Here is a 15,511-nt window from a genome sequence, read left to right as displayed (position 1 = left end):
AGCTCACGGCAACGCCGGATCGTTAACCCACTGAGCAAGGGCAGGGACCGAACCCGCAACCTCATGGTTCCTAGTCGGATTCGTTACCCACTGCGCCACGACGGGAACTCCATATTATCCTTTTTATATATTGCCTGATTAAATCTGTGCAACCTCAGTCATGAGAGAGATTAGATGGTAACTTTCTTTTCTTGTAATTGTTGGGTTTTGATATCAGGATTACAGAGGACTTTATTAAATTGGCAAGTATATTTTTTTTCTGTTTTCTAGAAAAAGTTACATAAGACAGGTGTTATTCCATTCTTAAATATTTAGAATTCTCCTTTGCAGCCTTTGGACCTGGGGCTTCTTTGTGAGAAGATTTTTATACTAATTAAAAATTTCTACCTCTTGTTTCTCTTCTAATAACTTATATTTTTTCTTAGGAATGTGTTCATTTCATCCAAATTTCCAATTCTATTGATTTAATTTGATCCTAACTGTGCCTTGCTTTCTATTTAATATCTATAAGATCTGCAGTCTTTTTTAAATAAATTTTTTTCTATTTTTCTTATTAGATTTTCTAGAGATCTATACCCCCATCCCTTTTTCAAAGAAAAATCTTTTTGGTACACTTGCTTTGTTTTGTTAATTTCTGTTCTTTATTATTTCCCTTTTTCTACTTTCTTTAGACAAAAGACATAAGTCCTTTTATTACAATGGCCTTCAAGGTCTGGCACCATCCACTCCCACCTTCCCCCACCCCCAAACTCAATGACCTCATGGACCATACTCCTCTTCACTCTCTCCAGCAACACTGGTCTGTTTCGGGTTCTTTCTTCCAAAATGCCAGGTGCACGTGCACCTCAGAACTTTGCACCTGCTGCTCCCTCTGCCCAGGAGGCTCTTCCACCAGTTAGTCACATCACTCACCCTCTCACTTCCTTCAGGTTCCTGTTTAAATATCACCTCTCCAAGAGGCCTTTTCTTGATAACCCTGTATAAAAATATAACCCTTCCACTGTCATTCTCTATCCCCTTGACCTGCTTTCCTACTTTACAGCACTTATCAACACTTGATTTATAATTAATAGTATTAAATAACTATCTCTCTCCAATTAGATTATAAATTCCATGGGAACAGGGACTTTTGTCCCCATTTTGTTTACTGCTTATATTTATCTCCAGAGCCCCAAACAGTGCCTAGTTAATAAAGGTACTCTGAATAAATGAACATATATGCTATTTTTCAGTGTTTCTAACTAAAGGAGTCAGACAAGAAACAACATAAAAAATTGAAATATTGGAAAAAAACAAAAATTATTACTTGCAGATTACTAGAAATTCCAAGGAATTAATGACATAAAATATAAGAAAAAAATGTTAATAAGAAATCCAGATAGATACAAGATGGATACAAGTTTTCTTACATAAGAGCCAAAGCAAGATTAAAAATGTGAATAATTTACTATAGCGTCAAAAATACAAAACATAAAAATGTAATTAAAAATGTGTAAGACTCATCACAAGAGAACTAAATAACACTTGATAAATGAGAACAAATTATGTTCCTAGCTGAGAATATTTGATATTGCAAAGATATTAGTTCTTCCCAGATAATTTGGGAAGAACTAATATCTCTGCAATATCCTTTTTTTTTTTTCTTTTTTTTTGGTCTTTTTGTCCTTTTAGTGCCATACCCGTGGCACATGGAGGTTCCCAGGCTAGGGGTCTAATCAGAGCTGTAGCTGCCGGCCTACACTACAGCCACAGCAACACGGGCTCCAAGCTGCATCTTCGACCCACACCACAGCTCACGGCAACCCTGGATCCTTAACCCATTGAACAAGGCCAGGGATTGAACCCACAATCTCATGGTTCCTTGTTGGATTCGTTAACCACTGAGCCATGACGGGAGCTCCCTCAGTCAAAAGTCCTACTGTATTTTCTTCTTCTTTTTTTTTTTTTTTTGCCTCGCTAGAGGCATGTGGAAGTTCCTAGGCCAAGCATCAAACTTGGGCCATGGCTATAACCAGAGCCATGGCAGTGACAATGGTGGATCCTTAACATACTCAGCCACGAGGGAATTCCTCTAACGTGTTTTTTTGGAAACTGATTTTAGTTCTAAAAAAAAAAAAAGAAGGCTGAGATAATTTTTGGACAAGAAAAATGAAAGAAAATTTAGTTTTATAAAATTATCAAAATGGAATACTAAGCTAAAATTATTAAAACTAGGTACTGACATGGAAATGGACAAAAGGATTAATGGAAGAGAGAAACATAGATTTGAATATACATGGGATTGCCTCAGAGGCTTCTCAAACTCATCTCTGACTAAACTGAAAGCATCACTTTCTCTCTTTACAAGTTCTACTCATTTTCCAAAACTTCCTGAGCAAGTGGCACAACATCCACTTGGTTACAATTCAGAAACCTGGGACTCACCTTTACACTTTTCCCTCAAACCCAACAACCAATCATTCACCAAACCCAATATCCCTTAAACCCATAATGTGGCTGTTCTGCAGATTCCACTACTTACCTATCTCTCACAACTTGCATACCTGCTCCCACAATCCCAGTTCAAGTCACCATCAAATCTTGTCTGGATTACTGCATTAGCTCCAATTAGGTCCCCCACTTTCACTACACCCCTGCCAATTTATTCTCCAAATTACAAAAAGCACCATTTTCAAAAATCACAAATGTGATGATATATGGTACCAGCTGAAAGTTTTCAGTGCTTCCAATGCTCTTAAAAACCAAAATCCTTAATTTGGTCTAAAATATCTCATTAATGGGTAAATATACTTCAAACAGCTTCAACTGAACTAGAATATAACCTTGAACATTAAAGTTATCTGGGTGAACAAAATTGACAAACCCCTGGCCAGACTCACTAAAAAGAGGAGAGAAAGAACCCAAATAACCAAAATTATAAATGAAAAAGGAGAAATCACAACGGATACAGCAGAAATACAAAAAAACCATAAGAGAATACTATGAACAACTATATGGCAACAAGTTTGACAATCTGGAAGAAATGGACAATTTTCTAGAATCTTATAGCCTGCCAAAACTGAATCAAGTAGAAACAGACCAACTGAACAGACCGATCACTAGAAATGAAATTGAAGAGGTCATAAAATCACTTCCTACAAATAAAAGTCCAGGACCAGATGGCTTCACAGGTGAATTTTATCAAACATATAAAGAGGAATTGGTGCCCATCCTCCTTAAACTCTTTCAAAAGGCTGAAGAAGAAGGAATACTCCCAAAGACATTCTATGATGCCACCATCACCCTCATTCCAAAACCAGGCAGAGATACTACCAAAAAAGAAAACTATCGGCCAATATCATTGATGAATATAGATGCAAAAATTCTCAACAAAATCGTAGCCAACCGAATCCAACAACATACCAAAAAAATTATACACCATGACCAGGTTGGGTTCATCCCAGGTTCACAAGGATGGGTCAACATAACGCAAATCAATCAGCATCATACACCACATTAACAAAGAAAAAGTCAAAAATCATATGATCATCTCAATAGACGCAGAAAAAGCACTTGACAAAGTCCAACATCCATTCATGATCAAGACCCTCGCCAAAGTGGGTATAGAGGGAACATTCCTGAATATAATCAAAGCCATTTATGATAAACCCACAGCAAATATAATACTCAATGGGGAAAAACTGAAAGCCTTCTCACTCAAATCTGGAACAAGACAGGGATGCCCACTCTCACCACTGCTCTTCAACATAGTTTTGGAAGTCCTAGCCACAGCAATTAGACAAACAAAAGAAATAAAAGGCATCCATATAGTAAGAGAAGAGATGAAACGGTCACTGTATGCAGATGACATGATACTATACATAGAAAACCCTAAGGACTCAACCCCAAAACTACTTGAACTGATTCATAAATTCAGCAAAGTAGCAGGATATAAGATTAACATTCAGAAGTCAGTTGCATTTCTGTATACCAGCAATGAAATATTAGAAAAGGAATACAAAAATATGATACCTTTTAAAATTGCACCTCACAAAATCAAATACCTCGGAATACACCTGACCAAGGAGGTAAAGGACCTATATGCCGAGAACTATAAAACTTAATCAAAGAAATTAAAGAAGATGTAAAGAAATGGAAAGATATTCCATGTTCCTGGATTGGAAAAATCAATATTGTAAAAATGGCCATACTACCCAAAGCAATCTACAGATTCAATGCAATCCCTATCAAATTACCCATGACATTTTTCACAGAACTAGAACAAACAATCCAAACATTTACATGGAACAACAAAAGAACCAGAATCGCCAAAGCAATCCTGAGAAACAAAAACCAAGCAGGAGGCATAACTCTCCCAGACTTCAAGAAATACTACAAAGCCACAGTCATCAAAACAGTGTGGTACTGGTATCAAAACAGACAGACAGACCAATGGAACAGAATAGAGAACCCGGAAATAAACCCTGACACCTATGGTCAATTAATCTTTGACAAGGGAGGCAAGAACATAAAATGGGAAAAAGAAAGTCTACTCAGCAAGCATTGCTGGGAAACCTGGACAGCTGCATGCAAAGCAATGAAACTAGAACACACCCTCACACCATGCACAAAAATAAACTCCAAATGGCTGAAAGACTTAAATATACGACAGGACACCATCAAATTCCTGGAAGAAAACATAGGCAAAACACTCTCTGACATCAACATCATGAATATTTTCTCAGGTCAGTCTCCCAAAGCAATAGAAATCAGAGCAAAAATAAACCCATGGGACCTCATCAAACTGAAAAGCTTTTGCACAGCAAAGGAAACCAAAAAGAAAACAAAAAGACAACTGATAGAATGGGAGAAAACAGTTTCAAATGATGCAACCGACATGGCTTAATCTCTAGAATATATAAACAACTTATACAACCCAACAGCAAAAAAGCCAATCAATCAATGGAAAAATGGGCAAAAGACCTGAATAGACATTTCTCCAAAGAAGATATACAGATGGCCAGCAAACACATGAAAAAATGCTCAACATCGCTGATTATAAGAGGAATGCAAATCAAAACTACCATGAGATATCACTTCACACCAGTCAGAATGGCCATCATTAATAAATCCACAAATAACAAGTGCTGGAGGGGCTGTGGAGAAAAGGGAACCCTCCTGCACTGTTGGTGGGAATGTCAACTGGTACAGCCACTATGGAGAACAGTTTGGAGATACCTTAGAAATCCATACATAGACCTTCCATATGACCCTGCAATCCCACTCTTGGGCATCTATCCGGACAAAACTCTACTTAAAAGAGACACGTGCACCCGCATGTTCATTGCAGCACTATTCACAATAGCCAAGACATGGAAACAACCCAAATGTCCATCGACAGATGATTGGATTCGGAAGATGTGGTCTATATACACAATGGAATACTACTCAGCCATAAAAAAGAATGACATAATGCCATTTGCAGCAACATGGATGGAACTAGAGAATCGCATCCTGAGTGAAATGAGCCAGAAAGACAAAGACAAATACCATATGATATCACTTATAACTGGAATCTAATATCCAGCACAAATGAACATCTCCTCAGAAAAGAAAATCATGGACTTGGAGAAGAGACTTGTGGCTGCCTGATGGGAGGGGGAGGGAGTGGGAGGGATTGGGAGCTTGGGCTTATCAGACACAACTTAGAATAGATTTACAAGGAGATCCTGCTGAATAGCAGTGAGAACCTTGTCTAGATACTCATGTTGCAACAGAAGAAAGGGTGGGGAAAAGAAAAAAAAAAAGTAATCTGGAAGAAAAAACAATCATTAAAAAGGAATCTGGACTATATATACACCTTGTTAATAAAATAACTGCAGAATCCTTTTAACTCTATACAATTAGGCCTTTGCCTATGTTTCTGGTCTCATTTCATGCCATTCAAGGGTCTTCAACTATACTGGCTTTCTTTCTCTTCCCTTTATAGGAACTTCCGTACTTCAGGATTTTCTCAAGTGCTGGTTCCTCTGCATGATTCCCACAACAAGTACCTTCTCTAGAGAATCTGAACTGTGGAAAAAGGTCAGATCTCTCTACGGTTCTTTCTCAAAGCAATCAATTACTTCAGAGTTTTTATTACAATTTTAATCAACCATTTATGGGAGTCTTTCTTACTACTGTAAGTTCCATAAGGGTAAGGACCATGTCTGTTTTTGTTCACCACTACATTCCCAAAGCCTAGAACTGGGCCCAATAAATAAAAAGTGCTCAGTAAATTTTTGTTAAATGAATTAAATATTAGATATTGAACAGAACTAAAACACAGCAATGTCTTCTGGAACAAGTAGTGAAACTTAGTACAAGATCACCCAATCATGATTCAATTGCCTTAGCTACCTCTTCCCTTAGCAGGGAAAATGGGGCTTCTCAAAATGTAAGATTATATAATATGCTGTTTCTAATGCAGAAATTTGTTAAATTAATGAGCTTAATTTTAACTCATTAGTACAAAACCTCAGGGAAGTACTATGACAAAGTACAGATTAAGTTCAAATGGCTTTTCCCCTCCAGATTACACAAAGATGTTTCTTCTAGTATGACTGAAGGCACCTGAAGTCTGATCATCCATTAATAAAATAATATTCTATTCAGAAATACACAGATCTCAGTTCTCTATGATTTTAAGTTTTATTTCTGTTAATGGAAAAAAAGAAAGTTCTTCTTAGTCTTTCAGTACTTACAAGCGAAGGGACTGTGAATATCTGAACCGAGAGGTCTGCGATTGAAAACTCTCTGTCGTGGTCATCTGTCACATAATCACTCTGCAAACGCTCATAGTTCTATTAAGAAGGCAAAAAAAGGCAAGGAGTGCCAGCTATCAGTTACAAAGAAAAGGCAAGCACTACTCACCAGAGTAGGTGCGGTGAAGAACTGGACAGACAGAGCAGTCACGGACACTGCTCGCTCGTGATCATCCTCCATAAAATCTCTCTGCAACTGCTGGTAATTCTAAACAACAAGGGGGAGATTCACCTCTAATCCACAATGACCAAATGTTTAAGGATTATAATGAAAAAATCAGTGCTGGAGGAGTCAATAAGACACACTATGAGAATGATAACTGGAACGATTTCCATGAATTTAACTCCTTATAAATACTGATTTGCTATACAATCTTCTTGTGCACAATGGCACTTTATGAGCTCAAGTAGGGGTAACTGCTACTAAAATCCTGGGATGTCACTGAACACAGGTGGAGCTAAATCACAGTAGCTTTACACTATCTCTGATGAAACCAGACTTTCATTACTTCTGGATGCCTATCAGAGTCACCTGATGGCTTTCAAACTACAGATGCCTGGGCCCCATTCTTGGTGAATCTGCTTCACTAGGTGTGAGAATGGAACACAAACATGTATTACATGTATTTTGAAAGAGTTCCCCAAATGATTCTCAGGTACTTCCTTGATTACTAACTCCTAATTCAGCTGAACAAAAAAAAAAAGCAGTTAGTTTAATCACATGCTGCTGAAAGGGAGAACATAATTCAAAAATATCAGCAACCTAGAGTTCATGATTTTTTTTTTTTTTTTTTTTTTTTTGTCTTTCTAGAGCCACACTCGTGGCATATGGAAGCTCCCAGGCTAGGGGTCAAATCTGAGCTAGAGCAGGCCAGCCTACACACAGCCATAGCAATGTCAGATCTGAGCTGTGTCTGTGACCTACACTGCAGCTCAAGGCAATGCTGGATGCTTAAACCACTGAACAAGGACAGGGACTGAACCCGCATCTTCATGGATACTAGTTAGGTTCTTAACCTTCTGAGCCACAATGGGAACTCCGATTTCATGATTCTTAAATCATATGTATATATACATGTGGTTTCAACCAAGTTATCTTTTCCTTACAGACTTTTTTTTTTCTTTTTTGGCCACACCTGCAGCATATGGAAGTTCTCAGGGTAGGGACTGAATCTGAGCCACAGCTGTGACGTATACCACAACTGGAGCAATGCCGGATGCTTAACGCACTGTGCCACAGCAGGAAGTCCTCCCTACACAAAGTCTAATAGGAATAATACCATAATTCACAATGGCATAGTTTTTTTTAAATTTATTTTTTATTAAAGTACAGTTACAATGTGCCAATTTCTGCTGTTCAGCAAAGTGACCCAGTTATACATATATACACATTCTGTTTCTTGTATTATCTTCCATCATGGTCTTTCCAAAATGGCACAGGTTTAAAGTCTTCATTTATCATTTCAAATCATACATACTGCATAGATGAATACTCAGGTGATAAACAAGAATAGTCTGGAGTTCCTGTTGTGGCTCAGTGGAAACAAATCTGACTAGTATCCATGAGGTTGCAGGTTCGACCCCTGCCTCGCTCAGTGGGTTAGGGATCTGGTGTTGCTGTGAGCTGCGGTGCACATCACAGATGTAGCTCAGATCTGGCACTGCTGTGGCTGTGGTGTAGGCTGGCAGCTACAGCTCTGATTCGATCCCTAGCCTGGGACCTCCATATGCCATGGGTGTAGCCCCTGGAAAGATTAAAAAAGAATAGTCTCGCTGCTAGAATTTTATTCTATTGATAAAAGATTAAAAGATCATTTATGAAGTTTCTTATAATTTAAAATCAACACACTGACATATTACTATAATTTTACAAAGTCTAGATACAATCATGGACTACAGTTACTCTGTATATAACCTACTTTATTAATCTTCAAAAGTGAGAAACTAAATTACCTTTGCAAATCGAATGGCAAACAGTTTCTTATATTTCAAATCCATAAGGAGACTGCTCATGAATAACTGATGATACACACTCCTAGCACCTTTTATAAAAAGAGAAAATGTAAGATAAGGATATATCAAACAGGCCAAAAATTACATTTCCAAAGTTGTTATATGACCTACAGTATTTTAAGTCTCAAGAGCAAAAACTCTACATATGTTCCTTAAAACAAAGTATGTACAATTTGCTTCTTTAAAAAATCAGTTTTTCTTGGGAGATCCCATTGTGGCTCAGCAGTAACAAATCCAGCAGTAACAAATCCAATTACAATTCATGAGGATGAGAGTTTGATCCCTGGCCTTGATCAAAGGTGGGTGAAGGATCCGGCGTTGCTGAGAGCAGTGGTGTAGGTACAGATGTGGCTTGGATCTGGCATTGCTATGGCTGTGGTGTAGGCCGGCAACTACAGCTTCCATGTGACTCCTAGTCTGGGAACTTCCACATGCCATAGGTGTGGCACACCCCCACTACAAAAAAAATCAGTTTTTCTAAATATTCTTTTCTAACAAAACATAAAGGTTATTTAATTTGGGTCATGGATGCCCAAATCTTTTCTTCCCCTAAAGAATAGGACTGGGAGTTCCCGTCATGGCGCAGTGGTTAACGAATCCGACTAGGAACCATGAGGTTGCAGGTTTGGTCCCTGCCCTTGCTCAGTGGGTTAATAATCTGGCATTGCCGTGAGCTGTGGTGTAGGTTGCAGGTGCGGCTTGGATCCCGCATTGCTGTGGCTCTGGCGTAGGCTGGCAGCTGCAGCTCCAATTCGACCCCTAGCCTGGGAACCTCCATATGCCGCAGGAGTGGCCCAAGAAATAGCAAAAAAAAAAAAAAAAAAAGAATAGGACTGCATCTGCTAATTCTAAAAACCATAAATACATTTATAATTACCTATGTAAATTCCCTTTAAAAGCAGTTAAGATACTTACCTTTCCATAATTTGGAATCATTAAGCATCAATCTATCCACTAGAGAAGAGTTTTCACCATCTGGCCCTTCTTGTAAACCAACTTGACATAAAATTCGGCGAAGGCCATCTTAAAACAGGAAGAAAAGTAGTCATGAAATAGTAACTTCAAATATTGAAATAAAAATGACATATTAGTAGAAACAGTCAAATGGATCAACTAAAATTTTACATTTTTTTAACTAAAAGTCAAATTTATTCAGAGCAAGTAAATATGTTAACTATTTTATTAATATTTTAATAAAATGAAAAAAAATCCAAATCTTGCATTACATACCAACTCTTATTTCAGAATACCAAAATATATGCCTACTGGAAAGGCAATGACCTCTTACGTGATAAAGAGTTTAAATAAAAAACCAAAAACCCCAAAGCCACTGAAATAAATGTAGTTCCTCACGCAGCTATGTTAATACCAGATTATAGTAAAATTGTTATATATTCCATGATAACACTATGCCATGATATTATCCCGTGATAATGAAGATACATATAAAATTACGCTACCATTTAAAGAGTACATGACCTCTGTATTACAACATACACCAGTATTACAACATATATTATGATATATACCATATTTTAGTAATGCTGTGCAAAATGTTCTTCACTAAACAAAAATACACTATGTATTTATGTATAACAACTATGTGAGAAGTTTTGGAAGAAAAATTCCTAAATCTTCTAAGTGCTAAACTTAAAACCCCCAAAACTTCAAATATTACTAAAGCATTAATAAAACCAGAACTTTAATACCTTTTAGTTTCATATTTTATATGTAAAATCAGTTTTTAGTTTTCTACAAGCATGCAAAACAATAAAAAAAGAGTAATTTAAAATTTTAATTAAAGAGCCAACAAATAACTGTTTACAAGGCTAAAGAGAAAACCTTATATAAGTATTAAATAGATGATAAAGTCTTTAAATTATTGATGGTAAATAAATTTTCTCAAAGAAAATTTTCAGCACAAAGTTGTTTCCATGATACTATTAATATACAGCACAGTACTTGGCAGACAGATATCCACTGGAAAATACCAAATCCAAAACAAAATGAGGATAAGAAAAATAACATGAAAGGTATTTAAAAGGCAAGCAAACATGTTCTACATTTCCACACTTTCATGTTTTCACCTGTCAGTTCACAGTGTGGCAATACTTCTTCTATTAGCCCCCTCCCCCCCGCCTTTTTTTTGGGGGGGGCTAAACCTGCAGCATGTAGAAGTTCCCAGGGCCAGTGACTAAACCCACACCACAGCAGCGAACCGAGCTGTTGCAGTGATATTGCTAGATTTTTAAACCACTATGTAACAAATTAAAAAAATTTCTTTATAGAAAACACTGGAATGTCATTTATTCAAACCATCTCTCTTGCCTAAAGAACAGTATAGCAGCCTAGATAGATCTATTCCTATTTTTTACTCTTCAGTGTTATACAACAAACTTGTATTTTTGGCATTGAACATTAGAGTTCTTAATTCTATTACCATTACACTTAAAAGGTTATCTAATTTGTAGGCCACGGGAACTTCCATATGCCCTGTCCCATTAAAAAAAAAAAAAAAAAAGGATTATTTAATGTGTAGACTGTAGAAAAACAAAATCCAAATACAGAGTAACTTTAAATTTGGAAATTTTCAGAGTCAAAACAAAGTCAAAACAAAGATATCCTTTAAACAGTTAATCATCTAGGTTTTATTTATAGTACCATTTTCCAGCTTGCTTAAAGCAACAGAGTTTCACAAGATACTCTATTAAAAAAAGTTATTTTGGAGTTCCCATTGTGGCTCAGAGGAAACTAGTCCGACTAGTATCCATGAGGTTGTGGGTTCGATCCCTGGCCTCGCTCAGTGGGTCAAGGATCCAGTGTTGCCGTGAGCTGTGGTGTAGGTCGCAGACGTGGATCAGATTTAACGTTGCCGTGACTGTGGTACAGGTCGGCAGCTTCGGCTCCAATTCAACCCCTAGCCTGGGAACTTTCATATGCCACAAGTGCGGCCCTAAAAATAAAAAATAAAAAATTAAAAAAAGTTCTTTTACCAAGTTGGTAAGATTTAGATTTCATTAGTATATTAAAGTCATTTACAATTGTTTAACTCCACTGTTTCCTGCATTTATTTGAATACAGATTTCTCTGTATGCATATAAAAAAGAGGCTGTGGATCAAAATTTTTCTGTGTGTAAAGATATTCTGAGATGGTATTTTAAAACATGAAACTAGAGCAAAAAAAAGACGACTCCACTTGCTATTTCTTCCAAAACAGTTTTGCAAGGGCATATGAGCTTAATTTTAAGTCAATTAACATAAGCTTTTATGAACCTACCTGAATATCCAATAATACTTCCCAGCCAAGACAAAAGTTTCAAACCAAAATTCTGATGTGCGACAATAGACGAATGCATAACTTGAACTTTGAGTGGCTTTGTCTGTCTACTGGTATTTCTCTTAAAAAGAAATAGCAGGATGAAAAACAAACTTAAAAAGGCTATTTTATAGAAAGAAGTTATTATTTTTATTTAATGTAACTACACTCTCATTACAGGGGAGTATTTCATGTATGTGTGTAAGAAACATACCACTTGATTTGCCTTACTCAGATCCTAATTTTCTAGAAAGAATCTCAGGATTTACAAAAAATAAGTTACAGCTTATGAGTAACCTGAATCTTTGGTCTTATATTTAAAAATCTGTCCCACCAATTATAAATTATTTAAATGCTTAAATTGACTTTATGTCTTTAAACTACTTTATTAATGCAATTATACACATTTAAATAATTTACTTCATTTCAGAGATGTGATGTTATCAATACATTCAAAGAATTGTAGTAAATACATACAAAACTGGATCATTTAAGGGTGCAGTTCAGTAGTGCTAAGTATACATTGTTGTACAACCAATCTCCAGGACTTTTCTTGGAAAACTGAAACCCTGTATCCATCAAACACTCTAGGTACTTCATACAAGAGACTCATACTCATACCTTATCTTTCTGTGACTAGCTTGTTTCACTTAGCATGATGTTCTAAAGGTACATCCACAGTGTAGCATGTATCAATTTTCTTCCTTTTTAGGGCTAAATAATATTCTATTGTATGTATATAGATTTGTTTATTCATTCATCATTGATAGACACTTAAGTTGCTTCTGCTTTTTGTCTACTGAGAATAATGCTGTTACGAACATGAGACCTTGCTTTCAATTCTTTTGTATGAACACCCAGAAGCAAAACTGCTGGATCATATGTTAATTCTATTTTTTTCCTTTTTTTGCTATTTTAGGCCTGTAACTGCAGCACATGGAGGATTCCAGGCTAGGGGTCCAATTGGAGCTGTAGCTGTGGGCCTACACCACAGCCACAGCAACACTAGATCCGAGCCACGTCTGCGACCTATACCACAGCTCACGGCAATGTCAGATCCTTACCCCGCTAAGTGAGGCCAGGGATCGAACCCGCATCCTCATGGATCCTAGTTGGGTTTGTTAACTGCTGATCCACAACAGGAACTCCTGTTAATTCCATTTTTAGTTTTTAGAGGAACCACCATGCTGTTTGCACCATTTGACATTCCCACAAATAGTGCACGAAGGTTCCAATTTCTTTACAGCCTTGCCAACATTTGCGATTTTTTTTGCTGTTTGTTTTTAATAGTCATCCTATTGGATATGAGGTGCTATCTCATTGTAGCTTTAACTTGCATTTCCCTAATGATTGGAAATTTTTTTTCTTACTAAGGCCAAAGCTGTGGCATATGAAAGTTTCTGGGCTAGGGGTAAAATCAGAGCTGCAGTTGCTGGCCTACGCCACAGCCACAGCAACGCCGTATCCGAGCCATATCTACAAACTACAATGCAGCTTGTGGCAATGCTGGATCCTTAACCCACTGAGTGAGGCCAGGGACCAAACCTGCATCCTTACAGACACCATGTCAGGTTCTTAAGCCACTGAGCCACAATGGGAACTCCTGATTAGTAATGCTGAGCATGTTTTCATGTGCTTTGGCAATCTGCATGACTTCCTTGGAGAAATGTCTATGCACGTCTATCAAAATTTAAATTTAGGAGTTCCCATCATGGCTCAGCAGAAAGGAATCTGACTAGCACCCATGATGACGCAGGTTCCATCCCTGGCCTCACTCAGTGGGTTAAGGATCCAGCACTGCCATGAACTATGGTGTAGGTCGCAGATGCGGGTCAGATCTGGTGTGGCTGTGTCTGTGGTGTAGGCTGGCAGCAACAGCTCCGACTCAACCCCTAGCCTGGGAACCTCCATATGCTGCAGGTGCGGCCCTAAAAATACAAAAAACAACCCCCCCCCCAAAAAACCCTTTAAATTTAACATGTTTTTCTCTTTTCCTTTTTTTTTTTTTTTTTTTTTGCTTGGATCATCTTTCTATCCACTAGTTCATCTTATTTCCACTTCCCACATGCTGTGGGTGCAGCCAAAGAAATGAAACCAACTTTCAGCACATGGAAATTTCTGGGCCAGGTATCAAACCCACACCATATCAGGGACAACACTGGATCCTCAACCCACTGAGCCAGCAAGGAACTCCTAGAAATAATTTTTCTAAATCTATTAACTGTCTATGCACTTTGTTTATGGAACATTTTGCTATGTAAATTCTTTCTGTGGCCAAAAAATATGTTTCTTCTCTAACTCCTGGGCTTCTAGTCTTGGTTACGAAGCTCTCTTCCTCCCTCAGAATGTATTTGTAATTTTCTAGATTTTCCTCAGACTAGTTATCTATTTCTGGACTTTCTATTCTACATAATGAATACAGTATATTTTACAGACACTACTAGATTACAAATACTGATATTTTAAGGAAAAACTTAAATAACACTATGAAGCAACAACCGTAAAGGAAAATAAAAAAACAACCCTAGCCTTTACCTGGATTCATCTATTGTAAACATTTAATCCCAACTGCTGTAGCATTTGCACCTTATCTTTCTTTCTCCACATACAGATACACACATAAGCACTTAAAAAAAAAAAAAAATGAACCACTGAGGGTAAGTTATATACATCATGCATCATGTTCCCTTATGCCTAAAAATTTCGGAATACACTTCCTAAGAATGGGAATGTTCTCTTATATAACCACAATATAGTTTCTGATGTATTATTAAACTGAGTATGTCCACATATCAATAAAGAATTTCTTAGATAACACACAAACTCATGAAAAAAATTTTTTGCTATACTAAAATGTAAGGCTTTTGTTTAAGGAGAGACACCACAAATAAGCTTAAAATAAGCCACATGTTATGAAAAGATACTACAACAAAAGATCAAGATTATGTTAAAAAATCCTTTCAAATGACTAAGAAAACGACAAATAACCCAACAGAAAAAAAAAAAATGGGTAAAGCATATGAACAAGAAATTCACAGAAAATTTAAATGACCAATACAATAAATATGAAATAAGATATTCAGTTATCAAGGCAATGTAAATTTAATTCCTAAGATGCCATTCACACACATCAGGTTGGCAGAATTTTAGAAATTTGACAATATATAGTTTTGACAAAGTGGTAGAGAAATGGGTACACTGCTGGTTGGAATGTATATTGGTGCCACCGTTTTGGAGATTAAGCTGGCAATCTAGTATAGCTGAAGATGCTCATAACCTAACAACTCAGAAATTCCATGTTTTGGTATATATCCTTTAGAAACTTTTACATCCACGCAGTAAGTGGACAAAACACTGTCCACAGCAGGGCTGACAGTCATAGAAAAAAAAAAAAAGAAAT

General features: G+C 37.0%; 1 protein-coding gene across 25 annotated transcripts in view; it reads right to left on the bottom strand.

The window, feature by feature from the left end:
• Window positions 1-15,511, bottom strand: part of UBR2 (ubiquitin protein ligase E3 component n-recognin 2) — a 130,069-nt gene that overhangs the window by 64,095 nt on the left and 50,463 nt on the right. For 15 of the 25 annotated variants that reach the window (XR_002345723.2, XR_014810139.1, XR_014810144.1 and 12 more), the window contains 4 exons: window positions 12,073-12,193; window positions 9,711-9,818; window positions 8,736-8,824; window positions 6,723-6,821 (listed from right to left, as the gene is read on the bottom strand). Coding sequence is in view for 12 of the 25 variants with exons in the window: in XM_021098702.2 (XP_020954361.2) it covers window positions 6,723-6,821; window positions 8,736-8,824; window positions 9,711-9,818; window positions 12,073-12,193 (417 nt within the window). In the remaining 13 variants the exon portion in view is untranslated. Of the gene's footprint in view, window positions 1-6,722; window positions 6,991-8,735; window positions 8,825-9,710; window positions 9,819-12,072; window positions 12,194-15,511 lie in introns of all 25 variants that reach the window. The other 10 variants (XR_014810138.1, XR_014810141.1, XR_014810145.1 and 7 more) reach the window with 2 other exon arrangements.

Source organism: Sus scrofa, chromosome 7, assembly GCF_054392235.1.
Source record: "Sus scrofa isolate SSC_HxYL_T2T_F1_AM1 chromosome 7, Sscrofa_HxYL_maternal_Yorkshire_Landrace_v2.0, whole genome shotgun sequence".
NCBI classification, from domain to species: Eukaryota; Metazoa; Chordata; class Mammalia; order Artiodactyla; family Suidae; genus Sus; species Sus scrofa.
Note: the sequence above shows the minus strand (reverse complement) of the source record. Positions and strands in the feature narration are given on the sequence as shown.